The 22,138-nt window shown below is 42.8% G+C and overlaps 1 protein-coding gene across 1 annotated transcript in view; it reads left to right on the forward strand.

Annotated features, from left to right (window-relative positions):
* The window catches only part of Aatf (apoptosis antagonizing transcription factor), a 111,282-nt gene extending 89,446 nt beyond the window's left edge, over positions 1-21,836 (forward strand). The window contains exon 12 of the mRNA XM_075991270.1: positions 21,368-21,836. Coding sequence (XP_075847385.1) covers positions 21,368-21,431 — 64 coding nt within the window. The 3' untranslated portion in view covers positions 21,432-21,836. The remainder of the gene's footprint in view (positions 1-21,367) is intronic.
* The last annotated feature ends 302 nt before the right edge of the window (positions 21,837-22,138 follow it).

Here is a 22,138-nt window from a genome sequence, read left to right on the forward strand (position 1 = left end):
ATTGCAGTGGTGGGTTCTAGTGTCTTAGGGGAAGGGAGGTGTCCTGAAGCCAGTCTGCCATGTGTTTTAAGGGACCACTGTACTGTGGTATTCATCCAGTAGTATTCTGCTTTATGTTTCATTTTTATGTCATGATGGAAAATGTTCACGGTTGTTTGAATGTCACTGTCTCGTCAGACTGCCTTCCTCAAGTGAACAGTTTGGGGTTTGCTAACTTACAGATAAATCATTCTTGCCATGGATGTGCGAGAACAGAGATTTAAACAATGAGAATATTTGTTTGTTTTTCTTCTGATTTTGAGTTAGAGAAGGACTTTATAAGCATAATGCAGGGACCAGATATCACATAGGTCTCACTGTGAAAGACATCAGAACTAAGGTTCGTAGGGAAATGACAAACTAGAACAAGTTAGGCAGTGCTCTGCTGTAAGTAGAGTATCTGCAGCTTCCTCATATCGCAGCAGTTGTAGGGAGCATGTGTCAGCATGAAGGCTGGAAAATTATACAGTAAAAATTTAAAGAACTGCAAATTAAGATAATGAGATACTGTTTTTTTCTCTTTTGCTGAAAAACATTAAAAGGACTAGTAATCTGCAGTGATGGTGTGGGGAGTGTGTGTAACTTTCATGTACTGTCGCCGTGTGTGTGTGTGTGTGTGTGTGTGTGTGTGTGTGTGTGTGTGTGTGTAAGGAGCTTTTCTAGGATCTGTTTTGCAATATTGTTTATAATGTTGAAAAATAAATAATTCAAATAACCAGTTCTGTAGGGAACTGGTTGAATAAAACTTTTTATGAAATTATAAGCAATTATTGAGAAAGAAGTAGTTTTGTATAACACTCAGTAGAAAAGGTAGCCTGCAAAACACTTATCATATTATAATTCTATTTCTGAGTTAACAAGATAAACAAGTTGAGTCTCCATTGTTCAGATGATCAGAACAGAAGATTTAGGAGTTTCCCAGGTTTGGGAATATTTGCATAGACTTCACCAATTGCCTCCAGAATAAGAAAATCTGAAATAAAACAGGTGCCACACTTTTCAGCTATTTGAGCAGCATGTTGGTACTCAAAATTTCAGATTTTAGGGGCTAGCATGCATCTTAATGCAACAGCCCTTGCCCAGCTTCCCTGAAGGTCAGTTCACAGCACTGCAAAAACAGAACAAAGCACAAGTTTAAGATTTTCATATGGATGGTACCCAACATTTATAAAGCAGCACTCCATTTCCATAGTATCCAGTGCCCCTTCTGAACTCCACACTCCAGGCAAGCAATGTGAACTTTCACCAGTGTACATACATACAGGCAAAACACACATAAAACAAAATGAATAAATTAAAATGTAAAAATTAAAAAACACTAAGCAGGCGTATGGTATCCTCCTGTGTCTGTATTAGAGTGTGTATCCTCAGTAATTACCAGTGGGGAAGGGACTGGATGACAAGGAGTCAAGAGACAAGCAGTGCTGTGGTTCTCCTGCCTCCAGGCTACCCCTAACCTACTCTATGAGAGAACTCATGCTGTCTCTTATTAAGAAGTGAGAAGCCTTTGATGTTTATTGCTGGGGGCTGAGGAGAGGGTAAGTAAATGATACTCTTACTCTATTGTGTGTCTGTAGTATTTGAACTTTCTACAATAAGTTTGTATTGCTTTGTATCAACATCAACAGAAAGCTGTTTTCAGTTTCTGGAATTACAAATATGAACCATGGAGGCAGTGGGAAGGTTCTGATATTCCTCTGTTGGAGTATGTAAAGTGAAAGATGGCCTCTCCCCCGGTGGTTCATACCCTAAGCTGACTGTGGCACCTAGCTACTTCTTTTCACGCTCCCTTCCCCAACTGTGGTATCATGTAGGTTGGCAACACAGGACTCCCTGCACTCTTGAAGTTTTCTTCCCAGAAGCAGCTCCCCCACAGTTCTGAGTTGATCCAGGTCTGGGGGTTGCCTTCATCTCTCTGCAGGTGTTCCTTGGCTCCAGGCTATTGTTTGCAAATAAGCCTGAATTGGATTTATACCCAGTGGGTCTAGAGGCTCTTGAGTGCTCATCCTTGACTCTCCCATATCCCTGTCCAGTTTGAGCTCAGTACATTCCGATTGGATGGATTGGACTGAAATGGGAATGCACTCATTAAGAGAAAGAGGACCTCTGTAACACAGGAAGTTAAATATCCTCGTGGTCTGTGGAAGGGCAGTGTGGCATCCCCACCTTGTCCCCTGTGGAGTGTTCTCTAGTTAGTTAATTCTTGCTGATAAAAATTCTTTCCTCACACTAGGAATTTTTGTCTTAAGTGATCTGTTAAAAAAAAAAAGCCTTTTTAAATGCAAAGTGGCCCAGCTGAGCTCTTGTGTCATCTCTTCCCTCGGGCACTTTCGTTAGTGAGAATCTTGTGTGATCCTGATGTGTCCTATGTCCAGTAGGGATGCACTCCAATTCTGAGGGAGACGGCACATGTGTCTGGCACACATTTTCAGAATTGAAAGAATTTTAATGTGTTGCCACAAGGGTTACCATGAGCCTGAAAACAAGCCCAGCTTCACCACACTCTGCACTGAGCAACCCTGGTTTGCCTGTCCAAGGCAGAATGTCCTGTGGGTCTTTAGAGACCGCTAGCGATGGACTCTGGAGAACAGGCATGAACTGCCACTCCGCACAGGTTCTCACTTTCCCTCTGGCTTATGGAGAGAGGTCTTTTTAAGCTGGTTAAGGATTTTGAGAAGCTGAGCTCCCCTTACCTGGTGTGAGTACTGACCCCAGAGTTTACTGTGGTCAGTAAACTTCATGACCTTTCTCTGCTCTGCTGATGGCAAAGCACTGGGAGATGGGGAGATTAGCTGCCTTTTGCTGTCTATGCTAGGCACTTGGAGACTGACTTTGAAGATCTGAGGTTTTGTCTCGGGTGGTGCAGGTAGATGTCAAACACGTGCCCTTGCCAAGACCCTAAGACTTGCGGAGAAGGTGTCTGTGGTTAAACCGCACTGACACTGGCTTCTGCTCTTGGCAGGGACAGGGCGTCTAAACAGTGACAATCAGCTGGGTACAGACCAGAGAAAAGTGGTGTGGCTGCGTTTGCTACCGCTTCTGAGAGGGTTCCCCCACCAGATTGATTCTGGCACTGGCCCTTTTTTGTTGTTGTTGTTTTGGGTTTTTTTGTTGTTGTTGTTGTTGTTGTTTTTTCGAGACAGGGTTTCTCTGTGGTTTTGGAGCCTGTCCTGGAACTAGCTCTTGTAGACCAGGCTGGTCTCGAACTCACAGAGATCCGCCTGCCTCTGCCTCCCGAGTGCTGGGATTAAAGGCGTGTGCTGGCACTGGCCCTTTTAAATGCAGGTTATGGCATTTTTCTGGGTAGCTTCTTTCTTTTTTTTTTAAATATTTTATTTTATTTATTTGTTATGTATACAATATTCTGTCTGTGTGTATGCCTGCAGGCCAGAAGAGGGCACCAGACCTCATTACAGATGGTTGAGAGCCACCATGTGGTTGCTGGGAATTGAACTCAGGACCTTTGGAAGAGCAGACAATGCTCTTAACCACTGAGCCATCTCTCCAGCCCGGTAGCTTATTTCTTGTAACTCTTATTATAAACATAATGGCAACATTAGCATTTAGAATTGTTTAGTTCCTTTGCAACAAAACAAACAAAAACACCAAATTCTCTTAGTAATAAACAGCAGCCTTATCCTCTCTCCCTTAATAAAACATCACAAGGAGAAGGACCCTTTAATGGTAAGTATTGTGTACTGAACACATTATTGTTTTACATCCAAGTTTAAGAAATGTACAAATGGGGGACTGGAGAGATGGCTCAGAGGTTAAGAGCATTGCCTACTCTTCCAATGGTCCTGAGTTCAATTCCCAGAAACCACATGGTGGCTCACAACCATCTGTAATGGAGCCTGGTGCCCTCTCCTCGTCTGCTAGCATACACACAAACAGAATTTATATTCATAATAAATAAACAAATATTTAAAAAAAACAAAAGAAATGTACAAATGTAAGCCCATCTTGTAAAGTACTTTGTCAACATCACAGCCATGTTGCTCCTGAGGTGCCTTGGTATCATAGAATTCCTACAGGCATTTTGTCTTTGGCTTGCCATTTTTGTGTATGGATCTGCAATCTACATGCAGGCACATGTTCACCACTCTCCTGTCCTGTCCCCAGCCCATAACCCCTGCTTTCTTAAAGCTCCCCTGCCTATTGTGCTGTTTTTATTGCATAGAAGCAGGCATTTGTCTTGATGAGCTCTTGTGCTGTAGCTTGCATGACATTGAGAGCTCATCTGCTCGTGATCCCAGGAAACATCTGTTGGGTAAGAACTTCAGGCAAGAATGGTTAAAATACAGATGTTTTCTCTGAGGCTGCTTATCTCCTAAGAAGACACAGGTTATTCTGACAGGTGAAGCAAGTCTGGGCAGATATGCAACATTGATCTAATCAGCAGAACAAGAGCCCCACTCTAACTGGTGTTACCTTTTACCAGTGTCATTAAAGGTGCCCATTACTCTTTTATTAGCTGCTCCCTCTCTTCCTTATCAGATTGCAGAGCAAACATAACTCACGGCAGTGATTTAATCTCTGTTAAAGAGGATTACGGCTTTGCATTAACTGGATTGACATAGTTTATAATTCACTTGTTGATACTCAGGCTGGTGTTGGCACGTGCCTGACCTCCCCCAGCAGTGCTGAAGGGAAAGGACCCCCATATATCATCATTAAAGATGGCACTCAGTACAGACAGGAGATCCAGCCTTTCCTCCAGTAACAGCAAAAAGGACAAAAGGAACACTCTCAAATTCAAGCCTGAGACTTGGTCCAGACTCTCAAAACTGTCTTGAAAAGAAAATAGTACTGTTGTGTCTTTGCTTCTCCGGTTTGCTGCTGTTCGGCCTCTCACTCTAGAGAATTTGAGCTGTCAGATTGAAGTTTGGTTCCAAGCAGGATAGAGAGTGATAAAAGCGCATCTTCTTAATCGCACTGTGGACACGAGCAGATAAGCCCTTCAGCGTGGGGCTTTGTGCTGCAGTGTTCATTTCTGTAGCCACACTTTCAGCATTTCCTCGTGATTTGAAATTCTTTTCCCTTCTAAGGGTATTGCATATTCTTTAAAGTGGTTCTAGATGTTTTTCTTAAGGATTTGCTTTAAATTTATTATGAGATTCTAAATGTAGCATCTTACAGATACTGCTTTAACCATAGCCAAAGTGGCTTCCAAGTATGTAGCTCAGCTTTCCACCTTTCTCTTGATTGGCCATTTCACACATATTATTAATGTTTCCTACAGTGATCCCAGCTGACATCAGATTGCTAAGGTGTGTAGACCATTTTTGTTTCTTCGTAATGCCTTAGTTGCTCTGTTTTTTCTACCCTGAGTTGACTACCCAGTTCTGATCAGCAGTGAATGACTGTGAAAGACAGTGAGGGGCGTGTTACTCCCTGAGCACTACTGTGTCAGACCTCGAATCCCAAACCTGCCCTCCTTCCACGTTCCATTCAGCCCTTATCAGAAGGCAGCAGCGAAATGGCCGACATGGTCTATGTTTTGTGATTAAAACATTAAGGCATGGAGTAATTAAATAACTTGCTTAAGTTAAAAGCAAGTTGTGAACTAGAGTGTCCCAGAGTGCAGCCTGCTAACCTCTGCTGCTGCTGCGGAGTTTGTCTCTCAACCAAAGACAAAATTTTAGCTTGCCTAGAGTAAATTCTTTTGTAAAGGGACATTATTTATATAAGGAAAGCTTTGCTTGCAGGCTGTTTACATTTTGGTACGAATCACGAATTCCCCAAGCCTGCCCTGTGGTTATTCTGTCTGGCGCTGAAGGCCTAGACTTTGTTATAAGCTTTGCCCTACATCTAGTCCTGAGTATCGTGTCCATTTGCTCCCATAGACCTAGTTCCACTATTCCAGACCTGTCACCTCATCCTTGGAGTACCTTTTCTTCTATAGTGAAAATAATACATGTGTTTGGAAGAAAATTTGGAAAATACGGAAAGCACAAAGTTCTTCTAGCACCCTGCACTTTTTTTTAACGTGTGTTTGTTTGTTTTGTGTGTATTCATGTACCTGCTCTGGCACATATGGAGGTCAGGAAACAACTTGAGGGAATTGGTTCTTTCATTCCAGCATGTGGATTCCAGGAACCATGTCTGGAGCCTGGCCTTTACCAGCTGGACCATCTTAGCAACCCTGCTTTTATCTTTTACAAAGAATTATTATATGCGTATTTTATTCAGACAAGTACATACATGTCTCTATATTTTTATTTCAGTTGCTTTGTATTGTAAGCATTTTGGTGCACTTGTCTTTTTTTTTTTTAAACACACAGTAACAAAATTCATTACAAGACCTTTTTGTTGTGGGGCATTACAGCTACTTTTACATATCTATAAATGTCCGTACTGTGTTTGTGCTTGGCAGTCCTCCCTCCATACCAGGAGCTGTCCCCACGTCCTCTAGTTCTCTCTGACTTCTGTTCCTGCACTCGAGTTTTGTTTAATACAGAATGTTGTGCTGTGCTCTCTCCAGTTCTTGGCTCCCTGACTTTTTTGAGTTCAGGTGTCCATCTTGTGACCATGTGACTGTCACAGTGATTGCATCAGCTCTCCATGTGCTCCGCCTTCACCTTCCTTGATTCCCTGGAAAGAGTATGCTTTTCTTTACCTGTAGAATGAACTTATTTAGTCTGCCTCATCTCCATTCCTGTGTCCTTGTCACGTGTTAAAATAACATGCTTTTATACCATCCTATTGTGAGTCTTTCTCTGTCTCCCAGCCAGTTCCCAAATAACCACACCAAGACTTATTATTATTATGAAAGCTAGGCTGATAACTTAGGCTTGTTTCTAACTAACTCTTATAACTTAAATTAACCCATGTCTATTAATCTGTGTACTGCCATGTTCCTCATGAATGTTATCTCTCCTCTAGCATGTTTTACTTATTCTCCGTTTGGTTGGCAACTCTGCCTTCTTCTCAACATTCTCTCTGTCCTGAAAACCCTACCTAGATGATTGGCTATTGAGCTTTTCATTAAACCAGTCTGAGTGATAAATCTTCAGTGTACAAAAAGATTATTCCACACAGTCATCCAATCTGGGCTATATCCCAGAACACACACACACTATGCACTCACTGCCCTTCCCTGTGGAAATGTCCAGTCATCTGAGATCCAGGCACTTGCCTTTCCTCATTCCTTCTGAGGGGGTGACTCTTTCTATCTGAACCCTTCCCTGTCTTGTTGGCTCCTCTCTTATGATATTTATTGCAGTTTACGAAAACACTTACTAGAGGGTTTTTCTTGCTAAGAACATTAACTCACAAGTACAAGACAGTGGCTGTTGTCAAGATATTAGCCCAGAATAGTATCTTTTAACCCTAACTGTATTCTGCCTATTTAAAAACATTTTTGTAGCACAGGTATTGTTTTCAAGACAATTTATTTAAGGCCTTCTAAGTCACTGTCAGCACTCAAAGCCAGAGGACTGACTGGAGGTGAGTATGTCCACTATAGTGCTCATGTGCGGTATGGCCCAAAATACCTTCTCTGTGTGTCTTAGTGTCTTTCTTTATAAAGTGAAAACACTTAACCCTTCCTGGTCATCTTTTTTTTTTTTCTTCAAAGAATGAAATGCCCCTTTTTTCATGTTTGTTAGTAGAGAAGACTATTTTAAATGCATTCTTTATGAATAATATTTAAATAAATAAAGTTTGTGTTTCCACACATCTGCATGTACCCTTGTCGCTTTGCCTAGGCGCAGCAACATTTCCATTTCTGCACCAGCTCAGAAGTAGTACAGGCTTCCTTCCCAGAGTGCCTGTGAAGGCTGCTCTTACAGTTCTGTGCACAAGGACCCGTAAGATCATTTTGAGAATAGCAGTGTAAGATGGACTCCGTTGCAGATGCCTCTCCAAACTGTCTGACTCCTTCAGGGTGCTGTCCTCCTGCATCATCTACATGTATTTCAGATTCATCACCACCATGTCACCTTGTAATTATGTCTTCATTCTTGAGCATTGCACTGCTGGCCACCACCTGGTTACATTATTCATGGCTTACAGCCATGTTGGAAAAATCTCTTGAGATGAGGAGTCAAATATTAGGGATCTCTGACACCCAGCCCTTGTTTAGAGTGTGTTTGAGGTCATTTTTACTTGGATTATCCTAGGAGAAAAATCCTCTAAAAACACACGTTTTCCATCAGTTCTTGAATTTTGTATTCTACTTTTGGTTTTTCTCTTGACCATCATGATGATTTTTATACCAGGTTGGATTTCTGGTGACCTTCTACAAATTACTGGTTATTGTAAAAACATGGTGAGCTCCAACAGGACTCTATAGTGGAAGCTATAGGCTGCTTTTAGAATTGTCCCATTTAAGAAGAAAATAGTAGTAGAACAGATTCTGTTTGTACATCAGTAAGGGATCATAAACCTGGTTACTTCTTTTATTATTTGATTTTGTTATGAAAAGAAAGCCTAAAAAGGGGGCATCTGTGTCCAGGGTGGGGTCATTACACTCCTGGGATGAGGCCTTGGAGGAGCAGCCACACCTTGTAGTTATCCACGGCTCCCCCTGGGAAGCAGTGCACTTTATAAGCATTAACTCATTTACTCTCTGGGCACTTCTACTTAAAAGGTAAATAAGGCTGAAGGCTTTTTCTTCTTCAGAACAGATGAGGAAAACCAGCCAAAGAGGAAAATGGCTTGAGCAGATGCTGGCTAGGTGGGGTCAAAATGGGGCTGTGGTGTTGTCCTGGGCAAATCTCCTTTCTGTTCCTTGGGGCAGTGGGGGCTGGGCCTTTGTGTGGAGTGTGAAATGCTGCAAAGACGAGCAATTGTTCTTCAATGCTTTGTGCTCCTTTATAAGAAAGAAGAAATCAATACACATTTTCTCATACACACACATGGCAGCCCTCCACCTCTCCCGCAGCTCAATCCTGCAGGGGGAGGCATGGCTATCTAAGCCAGCAGGATACACCAGCTTCCAGGAAAAGGCATGAAAACTCCTCATTCTGCACTTAGCAGTCAAGCTCTCTAAAGCCAACCATAACACTGGCTAAGGCCATCACAATGACTGCAGGAGCTAGTTGGTCCAGCTGGAATGGACCAGTGCAGTGCTGTAGTGCCTGAGGGTTCTTAGGGAGTGTAGTGACAGGAGGTATACCTAGCACAGACTCAGTTCAGAACTCTTTCCTAGTTTATGGAGAAGTTCTTTGAAGGATACTGTTAGGAAATAAAAAGATGGAGGCAGTAATTTTTATCTTTTCAGTTATCATACAGCTAATCATAAAGCTGGGCATGTCAGCTCATAATCTCCATACTTTAGAGGCTGAGGCAGGAAGATCACTATAAATTCAAGGCCAGCTTGGACTTTACAGTGATGGCCCTATCTGAAGTTAGAGTCTTATTATCATTTTAAAAGACAGCATTGATATCTGGAATTCAGTTACAGCTTATGCCAATCAACAGTTTAGGATGAATAACAATTTTTGCTACTATAAACAGAATGATGGGTTCAAGTGACAGAATGGCTTTGCAGGGCAAGAGGGAGTGCAGCTGATTGATTCTATGCAGGTGAGCAGCTCTGGAGAGACTGTGAGTCTGTCACACAGGAGAGACATGAGATAGGGAGCAAGTAAGTTGTCCAGATGCAAGAGGAAAGAGGGTAGAAGAGGAACTGAAAGACAGGCAGGGCAAGGAGCTCATGGAGCCTGACCAAGTGGGCCTTGGCTTCATGATAACAGGCCAGCATGCTGGCCCTGCCAAAGGGAAGAGCGGTGCGTGCACCTGGCCCAGTCTCTGCTGACATGAACTCCCTGCCTGGTTTTTTACAGTTCTCACTCCTTAGAAGCTGAGGTTCTGTGGAGTGATAACTGAATCCTATGCAGCCCCAGGCCCTTGTGTCCCTTGGGCCACAGCCCTGGTGTGAACGCCAGTGTGCCTAGACACCAACTTTACCTTCTCTGCCGCTAAGCAAGTAATTCACATCTAAGCAGCGAACCATCCCCTGGCTTTTAACAGGAGCCATTGGAGGGACTGCTCTTTGAAAAGGGAGCTTCATCTTCCTGAAGCCAGCAGTCTTGAAACTGTAAACAAAACAGTGGCCAACTCTATTGCTAGCATCGTGGTGGCCTGACGTTCATATTAAACATCTCCAGTAAGGCAGAGTGCCCTGTGCCCAGCTTCAGAATAAAAATAAAAATAAGAGAAAACCTGTTTTGTTTGTTTTAAAAAAAAAAAAGCAGTAAGGTGATTTGTCGTCTTTCCTTTGTGAGGCCATTTGTCTTCTCTCACATCAAATCTGTTATAAAACAGTCACTGTGAACGTAGAAATCATCCCAGGAATGTAGAATATTGATGCACAGGAGCAGGGCTCCTTTTGTCTAAACTCCCTCCCCCAGCAAGCTCAATAAGGTAAGTTATTTTTCTCTAAAAGAGTGTGAAAGACTTGACGGTGCTGGGAGGACTGGTAGGAGTTTGCAGTATTTCCCATCTTTGTTAATGTGTGGTGAATTTATAACCAACACTGAGGAGAAAGCCTTCACCAGTTCCCACTGTTGCCCCTCTTTCTCCTTCAGTCTCCCCATCTTTTCAGGTCCTTTGTTTGGGGCCTGGACCTGCTTCTTTAAACATTTATAAATCTTGAGTCTGTCTGATCTTTAGGAGACAGGCCAGAGCCACATGTCACCAACTGTAATTTAGAGCTGTAGAACTAAAAGCATCTGCAGGGGTTTGAAAGACCTAGTTCTGACCTGACCGAAAGAGTGCATTGGAATAGCCCTTCTCAGGTCTCCTTCAAGCTCTGGGAAGATAGTGATGAGAGCAGGCAGCCTGGGTAATTTATGGGCTCCAAGCTGCCTGGTCTCCTAGTCCCCTTTGAAATGAGTTGTGTACTGCCACCTTGTGGTGGACTGGTACATCTGCAATTTGCTATCTGGAAAACGGAGACAGATTGAGATTACTTTGCACCCAGACTCTGGTGATGAATGACACTGGAGAGATTCTCTGGGTCATTTACTATTTTACTATTTTGCTAGTCTCATTTATATCAAATAGTTCCCAGGAAGACTTTTTTTTTTTTTTAGAAAAAGACAAAGAAGTAGGTCTTCTTTGCAAAGTTGCTACTTTTCTTTTTCTACTACTCCCTTTGTATGGAGTGTGTGTGTACGTACATGCATGCTTGTGATGGGAGGATGAGTGGATGTCGCTTCATTCCTGGTTTGGGTTGGGATATGTGTGAGCCACTTTTGGTGGTGGTAGGAGAATAAAGGGAGCCTACATTGACCTCCTTAGCTATACACAGGAATCATAGGCTTTCTGCCCCATGATTTCATTGTGTTATTGGCAGCCAACTGTGAGGTGTCAAGGCAGCCAGTCGCTCCTCATACATGTGTGACAGAGACACTGCTTTGTGCTCCAGAGACAGCATTTTATGGAAGATGCCATAGTCTTACTGATCAAGAAGCTACAGTTTACTCAAGCCAAGGTGGGAACCACCTATGACAGCAGGTTGCAGCCCTGTACACAATTATTACTGTGCTGTAGGCTACTGCTATGCTCACTTTTCTTGCTTGGATATTTAAGACAGTGAGCAGTTGCTCCTTGGTCTTATTTATCTCCTTAGAAAGAAGAAGAAACAATGCACAGCCATGGCCTCTGGCACACTCTTTCCAGCAGTTAGAATGCAGGCATCTTACTGGAAGAGGGTTCTTTATTTAGGTGCTATTGGCACTTGCCAAGTGATAATTGGAAGGCACCTTCTAGTAGGTATTTAGAATGCCTGAGCCTACTGGTTGAAGAAAGTAGAATTCTGAAGGCAGGGGATGTATGTGTTCAAAATGTAGGAGGCTAGCCAGGATCTAGCTCGGTGTTACGGTACGTGTCTGAGATGTGGAAGGCCCTGGATATGCTCCTAGCACATGGGCACACTCACGGACATGTGTTGATAGACGCCTCTGTGCCCACAGACCTGTCTGGACTCCACCAGCAACGCTACAGTTGATGCAGTGCTAGGATTGGCACAGAGGGTCTGAGGGCCTTACCTAGAAAGGCAAATTGAAGGCTTCCGGGATTCAGACAGACTGCCAGGAAGATTTCCAGCAGCAATGGAAAGAGCTGAGGGTCTGAAGCTGAGCAGCATGCTGTAGGGCACAGCCATCCACCTTGCTTCTGTCCTGGCTCTGGGGGTGAGGGCCAGTAGGTTAGTGTTGTCTGGGCGGGTGTTTGAAAATGGCCACCTAGCTAATCTGATGTCTGTTGTTCTTTGTCTTTTTTGTTATATTTTTCTTTTGGGTTTTTGTTGTTGTTATTTGATTTTTTTGTTTTGTTTTGTGGGTTTGTTTTTGTTTTTAGATTTAAAAAAATGTGTATGTATCTGTGTGAATCTGCATATTAGTGCAGGTGCATGCAGAAGCCAGAAGAACATATCAGATCCCCTAAATATGGATTGATAGGCAGTTGTGAGCCACCCAAAGTGGGTGCTAGGAACCAAAATTGGATCCTCTGCGAGGATGCACTCTTAAAAGCTGAGGCTTTTTTCCAGCCTCCTGTTTTGTCTTTGTAATCTTGCACAATAGTTAGTGAAGTTTAGGTTTGTTGATAGAAGTTTCTGTTCCACCCAGTCCCACAACCGTTCAGTCCCAAAGAAACATGCAGAGGCCTACATTAACTATAAACTGGTTGGCCTCATAGTTCAGGCTTCTTATTAACTAACTCTTTCATCTTAAATTAACCCATAATTTTTGTCTGTGTTAGCCACATGCTTGGTACCTTTTATCAATGAGGCATTCTTATCCTGCTTCCTCTGTGTCTGCAGACTGAGGCTTTCCTCTTTTCAGAATTCTCCTGTTCTGGTTACCCCACCTATACATCTTGCCTGGCTACTGTCAGTCAGCATTTTATTAAACCAATACAAGTGACAAATCTTTACAGGGTACAAGACCATTCATTGTCCCACAGTACTTCCCTCCCCCCCCTTTTTTTTCTTTTCAAAGCAAGAACTCTGAATCTAATCTCCCTTGTTTAGCTTTTTTTCCTGACCATATCCATAACAACTTGTAACCAACACTCTAAACAAAGACAGACATCCATAATCTAATTTTTGGGAATGTGGATGTAGTTTTTCAGGCTACTTCCTGCTGATTGAGGACACTAATAATCTTACGGGGACTTAAAGAAAATTTAGAATTATGTTCAGGTCCCGACTAGAATCATCTGTGAGGCTGGATCATCTCAGCCAGCAGTCCTGAGGCTGTTCTGGATGCAGAACTCAGAGGAAACTCCAGCAGAGGTGCTCTGAAACATTGGATCATCTGGGCCATCCGTTATAGAAGATTTTTCAGGGGTTCTTCCTTGATCAATCAAACCTGATTTTTCTTAATCCAGAATGAATCCACAGCCTCTCATTTCCTGTGGAAACAAAAGCAAAACCTCAAAGTAACATATCTTTTGACTTAAATTTCTAAGTCAAGGCATTTTCATATATATATATATATATATATATATATATATATATATATATATATATATATATATATATATATATTGGATTAATCCAGCAAATGTCTTTTAGCAGCCCATGCTCCTTCCTCTGCATTCAAACAATTCAAAGACAGCACAATAACATGCAGTATCCAGATTCTCTTTGTATTTTCCATTTTTAGTGGCTTTATTTTAAACTCTATTTTTATTTATAATTTTTGGTTTGTTTAAGACAGGGTTTCTTTGTATATCTTTGGCTATCCTGAAACTCACTCTGTAGGCCAGGTTATCCTTGAATTCACAGAGATCTGCATCTGCATCTGCCATCTCTGCTGGGATTAAAGGTGTGTGCTACCACACCCAACCTCCCTCCCTCCCCCCCCCCTCTTTCTTAAAAGGACTTTATCCTTTTTTTCTCTCCCAAGCCTACATATATTTTTTAACATACTGTAAACCATTTGGAGGTTTGGTTTTCTGTTTGTTTTTGTGTGTGTTGTTTTTTTTTGTTGTTGTTCTGAATCTATCTTTACTGTATATTTCTCTTTTTCTGACCACATGAGTTTTTAATTTGCTAAGCGATATGGCTAGGATTAAAACCATGGCTTTGACAGCTGGATCCACACATTCCAGCTTTCTGAGAGTCTAGCTTCATGGCAGAGATACTGGCAGGAACCATGTTTATTGCCACATCTCTATGGAGTTTTAAGATTCCTGTCACCACCAAGAAGCATGCTGTCAGGTGTTCAGAAACATCATTTAAGTGTTTGGTGGCAGGACCTTTTAAAAGAGCCGCAAGGTTTTTGCAACTAAAAATGAGTCAGGAAGCCTCTCTTATATGAGACATGCTTGCCTCTAGCAAACAGAGACCACCTGAGAAAATGCTGCTTCTAAGAAGCACTGCTTAACTCTGTTGTTTTGTGTCTGAAATTACTTCCTAAGCTCTCTCAGGTTTTATGTGGATGTACTTGTTTACATTGGGCACCATTTGTTGACAGAGGTTTCTGTCCTGCCCAGTCCTACAGCTGTTCAATCCCAAAGAAACACAGAGATCTACATTAATTATAAACGGTTGGATGTAGATGAATGTGATACAGTAGCTCAGAATTGAGTTTAGTAAAGGGTTCTTTATTTAGGGGTAGACTCACAGATCAAGAGTCCTCTGCATCATGATTGGGAACAGGAACCAAATCCAGCAGCCCAGAGAGAGAGAGAGAGAGAGAGAGAGAGAGAGAGAGAGGACTCTGCAAGCTTTACACTGCATTTATAGTACAAGAGACCACACCCAAGTGGGCTGGTATCTTTTAAAGTCTATTGGCTGAAGGAGTTCCCACAGCACCTCCCCCTTTAAATAAGAGAGTCCCAAACCCAATATAAAACTATATACAGTAAGAACAAATATCAAGTATAAAATTTAGAATAAACAATATCAAACAAGAAACATGCTAAATGTTTCAATAATTATCCTATCCTAAGGAGTCTAAGTCTTGTATTAGAAATGACTTGACTAAGACATGAGAGGAAAGTAACTACGATTATCTAGTCTTCAGCCCCATCGAAGACCTGAGAAAGAAAATAACATTACTTGAGTACAATCAAGCAACTTCCAAAATGTGCAATAAATGACAGAGACAACTGGCTACCTGGGCTACCCAGGCTACCTAGAGTCTCACTTGCAGTGTTGAGGTAACCAACTTTGGCTAAGGCCTAAAGTAACTGACAGCCCATTTTCAGAAGCAGGAAAATTTTCAAAACCATCTCATCCTGTCTTGGCAATCTTTTTTCTTGTATCCTGCTTGTTCTGTTCAGACACCATGCATTTTGTCAGTGGTAGAGGCATGGGCAGTTCTTTGCCCAAAGGCCAGTTTTGCCAAGAAGAAAACAAGCTCCAAGTGGAGTGTCTTCAGTGCCCAACATATTCTTGGGAATAGATCAGTGCTGCCAGTTTCAACAGTTTAAATAACCCTCAGTTATTTAAATGCCATATTCTACAGTTCTTTGAGGTGGTGGAATATTACCTATCTAAAGACCCTGATCAGTCTAACTATAAGTATGGCAAACATGGATGACTATTGACCTGTAATTCTTAATACCTATATAAGTTAAAGAGTAAGGCCTGATATTAGAATATTAAACAATCTTTAAACAACTGTGCAGCAAATGAGGACAATGGCTTTAAAATGTAAACAGTGTATAAGTATCTTGATCAGAGGTAGAAATGTATAGTGCAAAATAATATATCCTAAAATTGTATCAATACATAAAATGTCTCAAGCAGAGGTAGAAATATGCATGCATACAATATGACAGAATAACTTTGCATAGATGTACAAATATTGTAAACAGAAATAGGAACTTATTAAATATAACTAATATAATTTGAATTTGTATTATTCTATAAGAGTCTTTACTTAACAACTCAAAAGCAAATGCATAAAATCCTTCTAGTTTCCTAGTAAGTGCTGGTGTGAGAGAGCTGAGGAGTTTAATAACATCACCCTGTGGCTTCAGAAAACATTGTTTAATTCTTTGTAGGGTAAAGATTTCAGTAAGGGTACACAGAAAAGCTTATCTAGAGTTTGGATACTACCAGACACTTGACAAAACAGAGAACAGATACTAATGTACAGACAAAGGAAAAGTGTCCTGTCTCAGATCATTCTTCCAATAAGGAAGCACAATGAATAAAAAAAAAAATCAGTAACTATCCTTGCTTAAAATCATATCTGATGCCTTGCTACATGTGTTCTGTTCTGAGGCTGGTTTCTGTGGAATACTGTTTGTATTTTCTTGCATTGGTGAAATGTATGTATTTAAATTTTAACGCTATTTCTGTCATGTATTTGACTCAAGAGTCTGTTCCCTAAAACTTTAGAGCCATGTCTTTTAGTGTTGTTCCCTAGCTTCTGTGACAGCATGATAAAGGAGCTTTTAAAGGCAAAAAAAAAAAAAAGTCTGTAGTAATAAGAGCGGCGGGGCTGCGTCCCCAACACCCCAGCCGCCTGCTTGGCTAGCTTATGCCCGAAATAACAACACACAAACTGTATTCATTTAAACACTGCTTGGCCCTTTAGCTTACTGGCTAATTCTGATATCCCGATCAACCCATCTCTAATAATCTGTGAGCACCGGTCTTACCGGGAAAGACTCAGCATGTCTGACCTGGCGGCTTGTTTCATCGTGTGCGTCTGCCCAGGAGCGGGGCATGGCATCTCTGCTGAGGCGTCTGCTCCAGAGAGGAGAGCTGTCGAGTCTGACCTCACTTCCTCTTCCTCCCGGCATTCTGTTCTGTTTACTCCACCTACCTATGTCCTAACCAATAAAATGGGCCAAGGCAGTTCCTTTATTAGCCAATGACCTTCCTCCATCAAAAGTCTTTACTAATGTAAATTGTCTATAAATAATAGCTCACAAATATTCACTCTATTGCTCACTATTATTATTAGTGTGAGTATAAAACCTACCTATTATCCCATCCAATTCCTGCCCTCTTTTTTTGTAAATTGTTGTCAAAACACAAATAGGAAAAGGTGTTAGTGACACTTTTGGTCAGGGTACTGTAGGCACCAGTGGACTTATCTATATAAGAAGCCTTCACCTTGTCTACTTGGAGCCTTCTTGCAAGGTTTTAATCTTGATCTGGACCTTGTTCAGCATGACACTGGTGGAATTAGAATTGTTAGTCTTCTGCCTGTGTATGCTATCACTGTCCCTGCGTCTCAAATGTATGTAGAAGGCCATGTTCAGGCTGCCACCCTGTAGTGCTTAGTATGGGGTTTGTAGTGTGCAGGCGAGGTAGAGAGCAGAAAGCAGAGGTGGTCCGGGTGCTTTCTAAGTATGCTGTGGGTATTTAGGGTTGCCTGGTCCCGAGAGCCAACAGATGAATATTTTCAGATTAATCAAAGACATGTATATAGGTTTGAAGCTATCTTCCTCTTTTTTTCTCCTTTCTTCTCTTCCAATTTTAGGCAGGTTCTTGGTATATAGCCCAGGCTGGCTTTGAACTTGAGATCAATTTGCCTCAGCCTCCCAAGTGCTGAAACCACAGGCCTGGCTCAAATTATGCCCTTAATCAGAAGGGCAGGTTACTGTGTTGCAGGGTGCGTTTGGAAGACGTGTGACTCACTTGGAGACCATGATCTAGTTTTAAAGGGTGGACAGGTTTTTCTGGGGAACAATGGGTCAGCTGCTTTCTTTGTGGTACCCACAAAAGCAGCAGGGACTGGGGTTGTCTTGGAGTTTGGGGAGTTCAGGCCACAGTAGGAGGAGCATGGTCTTCGAGAAAGCAGATAGAGTTCAGAGCTGGATGCTGCAAGCTACTGACCTAGCAAATTAAAAGCCCTGCATAGGCCATTTGCAGGTTTAATACACTGTTTGCCCAAATAGCATCATGAAAGACAATGATCTGTATTGCAGTTCTGTGAGAAGTGCACACATAAAGCTGAGGGCTGTGTTGTGCACACACACTTATTTTACTAAGGAATGTGCAAATCTTCACCCACCAGAGTGCTGCTTGCACTTCTCAGCTGAAGCCAGACGCACCACTCTCCCTTCCTTCAGAAGACACAGTAAACCACATCCTTGTTCACACGTGCACACACTCTGTCTCTATGGAAAATGGCTGCTACTGCATGATCATTTTTTTCCAGAAACAAGTTTTATTGTAATATAGTAAAAATATTAAATTAGAAAATGCCTCACTAAGGGTTATAAAACCTTACTACACTAGAGATAGGTAATTATCCCCTCTGCAGCCTAAATGACAGTTTAAAAGAAATAAAAATGCTCATGCTCATTACTTGCTTTTGTAGGTTGTAATAAAGGGTGAGTTAAATTTTAATTCAAGGAAGAGCCCCTGCCATCGACCCTTCCACCCTGGGTCCAAATCCCAGTAATTACTCTGTTGCCTGTTCTCCTGTGTAATTCTAGCGTTCATACCTGGGCTACAGTGGACATTGCCACTGGCCAGTGAGAGCAAGGATACAAGAGATAAAGCAGGGCGGCGTTTCAGATCAGAGATTCTTAGCTTTGTTCCCAGTGTGATGAGGAGCAGGATTCTGTTCTTGAAACAGAAGCTTACCAGGTTCACTGTGCAGAACCTGATGAACCTGCTCCTGACACGTGACCCCTCAGTGGACAGTAACTGCTGTCTTTGGCCAATGCACTATGCTGCCATTGCAGAGGCAAGTGGAATCATTTGCTTAGGGACAATGATAGCTCTCAATATAAGCCGGCAGGGTGAGCCTGGGAGGGAATAAAAGAATAACAGCCCTGTGCCTGTTTCTCCCCTCAGCCGGAGTCACCCTGAAGTCATGCTGTCCTTTTTGTCATGCAGCTATCTCCTTCATGTTTCGTTTTTTTGGTTGAAATGGCTAGAGAGGCTTGTGTGTGTTGGCAGATGGTCAGGCCACAGCGCAAGGAATGAAGGCTGGGCAGGGCTGCTGGGATCTGCAGGGCAGCACGTGGGTGTTCATTTGCATTTGGGATGAGGTCTTCCTCCTTTGTAGGACTGGACAGATGCCTAGAGCTGGGGAACAACAGGAATGTTTAGGGTTCAGGGCTGGTTGGCACTTTAGGATGAGGCTTCCAGCAAATTCATGTGACTATAAAATGCCTGTAATAAAACTGAAGATCCTCTGTCATTTTCTGTCCACAGTTTCTCTGCCTATACAGTGACCCCTTCAGGACAGAGCTGATCTACATCTGACTTCTGCCATTCAGGGTTTTCCATCTCCCTCCTTCATTTCCTCCCTCCTTGCCTCCCTCTGCTTTGATGTCCTTTCTGCTGGGATTCCATCTCTTACTCTAGCTACAGCAGGATGAGTGCTGAAAAGCTGAGCCAGCATCATGGCACAAACCTGTAATCTTAGCATTGGTGGCAGAGGAGACAGGCTACAAGTTAGAGTCAGACCGGACCCTATTAGACAGGACAAATTAAGACTACTTGCAAAGATGGCTTTTGTTGCATCAGGGTGGCTGCTGGAAGTTCTCAGGCAGCAGGAACACCTTCAGAAACTATTTTCTTAATATGATGGCAGACTGTTGAGAGCCAGATCTGAAGGTGTCAGTCTGGAGTGACTTTCCCCTGGGATGCAGACTCCTGATTCATCAAGAGTCCTGTGGCTGTTCTGATTCTAGGCAGTCACTGTTCCTATGGACAGAAGCAGATGTGGACCCTTGCCTCAGTTAGATGTGGCCCTAGGGTTGTTTACTGGGTCTCAGGGATTCATATCCCATGGGTCTGGGCTGTTGGAGCTTTGAGCCTCTTCCTGTGGGGCAGCTCTGCCCCATCCACAGAGGAAATACCCAGAACCTGGTTCCCCTAGCAAGGCTTCTTCACCCCCACACCCCAAACTACATTCTCTGCCATTTCCCTCACTGATCCACGTGCATTGCGTACAGCAGCAGTAGAAGTTGTAGTGGCCACTCGCTCTATTTTAAAGGTTTGTTCTTACTTCCGTGTGTGTGAGTTTGTACATGTCTGAAGAGGGCATCAAATTGCCTGGAGCTGGAATTACAGGTAACTGTTAGCTGCCTGGCGTGGGCACGGGGAAACAAACTCTGGTCTTTTGAAGAGCAGCAAGTTCTCTTAACCTCCAAGCCACCTTATCACCATACTTTTAATGTCCAAATTGAGCTTTAGAGTTAGGCATTGGTATATACCTGTAATCCCAGCACTTGAAGGGCAGAGGCAGTAGGATCCAGAATATGAAGCTGGTGTCAAAAGTAGTAAGACCCTACCTATCTCAAAACTATAACAGGTTATGGGGATGACCCAGTTGATAAAGCAGTTGCTGTACAAATGAGGACCTGTGTTTGATCTCAGCACCCACATAAAAGGCCAGGAAAGGGTGGTGCACACTTACAACCCCAGTACTGGGGAGGCAGAGACAGGAGGATCCCTAGAGCTTATTGCTCCTCCAGCCATAGGCCAGAGAAGCCATCTTAGCACACAGGTGGTCGGCTCCTAAAGAAAGTCCCAGCACACATAGGTAGCTAGTTTTATTTTGTTGGTGTATGGTGTGTATTATATTCTTGTATACATGTTATATATTCAGGTCTCTACAAAGGTCACAGGGAGGAGCCAGCCATCTTCCTCTTGGCTGAACCTAGAGTGCACTTTTTCCAGCTAGCTTAGCTGATCCACAAGCCCCAATGACCCTCCTGTTTCCCCTCTCACCTCCCTCCCCCAACACTGAGGTCACTGAATGCATGGTTACATGTAGTTCTTCATATGGGCACTGGAGGTCTGAACTCAGGCTTATACGTACAGGAAGCATTTTACTTAGTGAGCTGCCTCCTCGGTCCAATAATGTTAATTTTTAAAATCCAACTTTAAAAATAAATTAGACAATTAAATTATTTCTTAGACTGAGATTAGAGAAAGGGGTGTGGGGGAGGGGAAGAGCCCTGGTTCTGTTCTGAACCTCTGCACATATGATCATAATTGGAATCTTGTTGCCGGGTCATTTTCATTGTTTTTCAAGTACTGCCAAGTCCTAGAAAAATGTATGAAAACTAAATTATATCCCCTACATCCCATGTCTGATTGAATCCTCTCGGTGCGTGCCAGTCTCATATATCCTATTAAAATATTCAATCTTGTTTTCTTACTTGAAGAGCCTGTCTGTAAAGGGCAAACTTACAGAAAACTCATTCCCTGGAGACAGGGTGTCCAGCCACACTGGGCTATTTACATGTTTCACTGTGTGATTGGCTGCTTCTGCGTTTCTTCCTCCCTTGTATTTGTGAATAAGCACGCCGAGATGTGGTTCTTAATTATACGGCTATGTTTTCTATTGAAGAAACAGATGAAGGTGTTTTCCAGCTTCTTGGTTTCTTTTTAACCTTGAGAAGTTAAGCAGCATGTTAACCGGTTTGTTTTATTTCCTAGGACCGAGTTGTATCGATCTCTTTTCGGCCAGCTCAACCCTCCTGACATGGACCATGGGGATTGAACTCACTGTCCTCTCACTCCAGACTCCCGACCCCCACACCAGGACCCACTGGTTCTTCAAGGACAGATGACTTCAGGGTGCAGCACTGGGGATCCCTGGGACCGTGCTCTTCTGGGAGCGTGTACCTTACATCCAGGAAAGCTCAGCCTCTGAGTCTTTTAACTTTCACAGATATTGTCAGGGCTAGAGCCATGGCTCAGGGGTTAAGAGCACTTACTGCTCTTGCAGAGGACCCAGGTTCAGTTCCTAGCACCTACACCCAGTGTCTCAGAACAGCCTCTAACTCCAGTTCCAGGGGATGGGGATTCGGTGCCATCACGTGGCCTCTGTAAATCACCAGCACTCGGGTGTGTACTCACTCCCACACAGACGAAATTAAAACTTAAATAAATCTTTTTAAAGAAATCTGTGGTCATCAGTGTGAGTTACTGAGCTAGAGGAGATAGTTTAGAGTTAAATTGACAGTGACACCTGCTGGAAGGATTTGTGGTTTTCTGCTTACATCGTCTACTTGTACAAAACTCCATTTCCTGCTGGGTGGTGGTGCATGCTTTAATCAGGCTGATCTCTGTGGGTTTGAGGCTAGCCTGGTCTACAAAGCTAGTTCCAGAAGAGCCAGGGCTACACAGAAACCCTGTCTTGGAAAAAAAAAAGAAAAAAAACACAACCTCCATTTCTTGTCCATTCATCCCTGAACAGACGTTCAG

Source organism: Microtus pennsylvanicus, chromosome 11 (assembly GCF_037038515.1).
Source record: "Microtus pennsylvanicus isolate mMicPen1 chromosome 11, mMicPen1.hap1, whole genome shotgun sequence".
NCBI classification, from domain to species: domain Eukaryota; kingdom Metazoa; phylum Chordata; class Mammalia; order Rodentia; family Cricetidae; genus Microtus; species Microtus pennsylvanicus.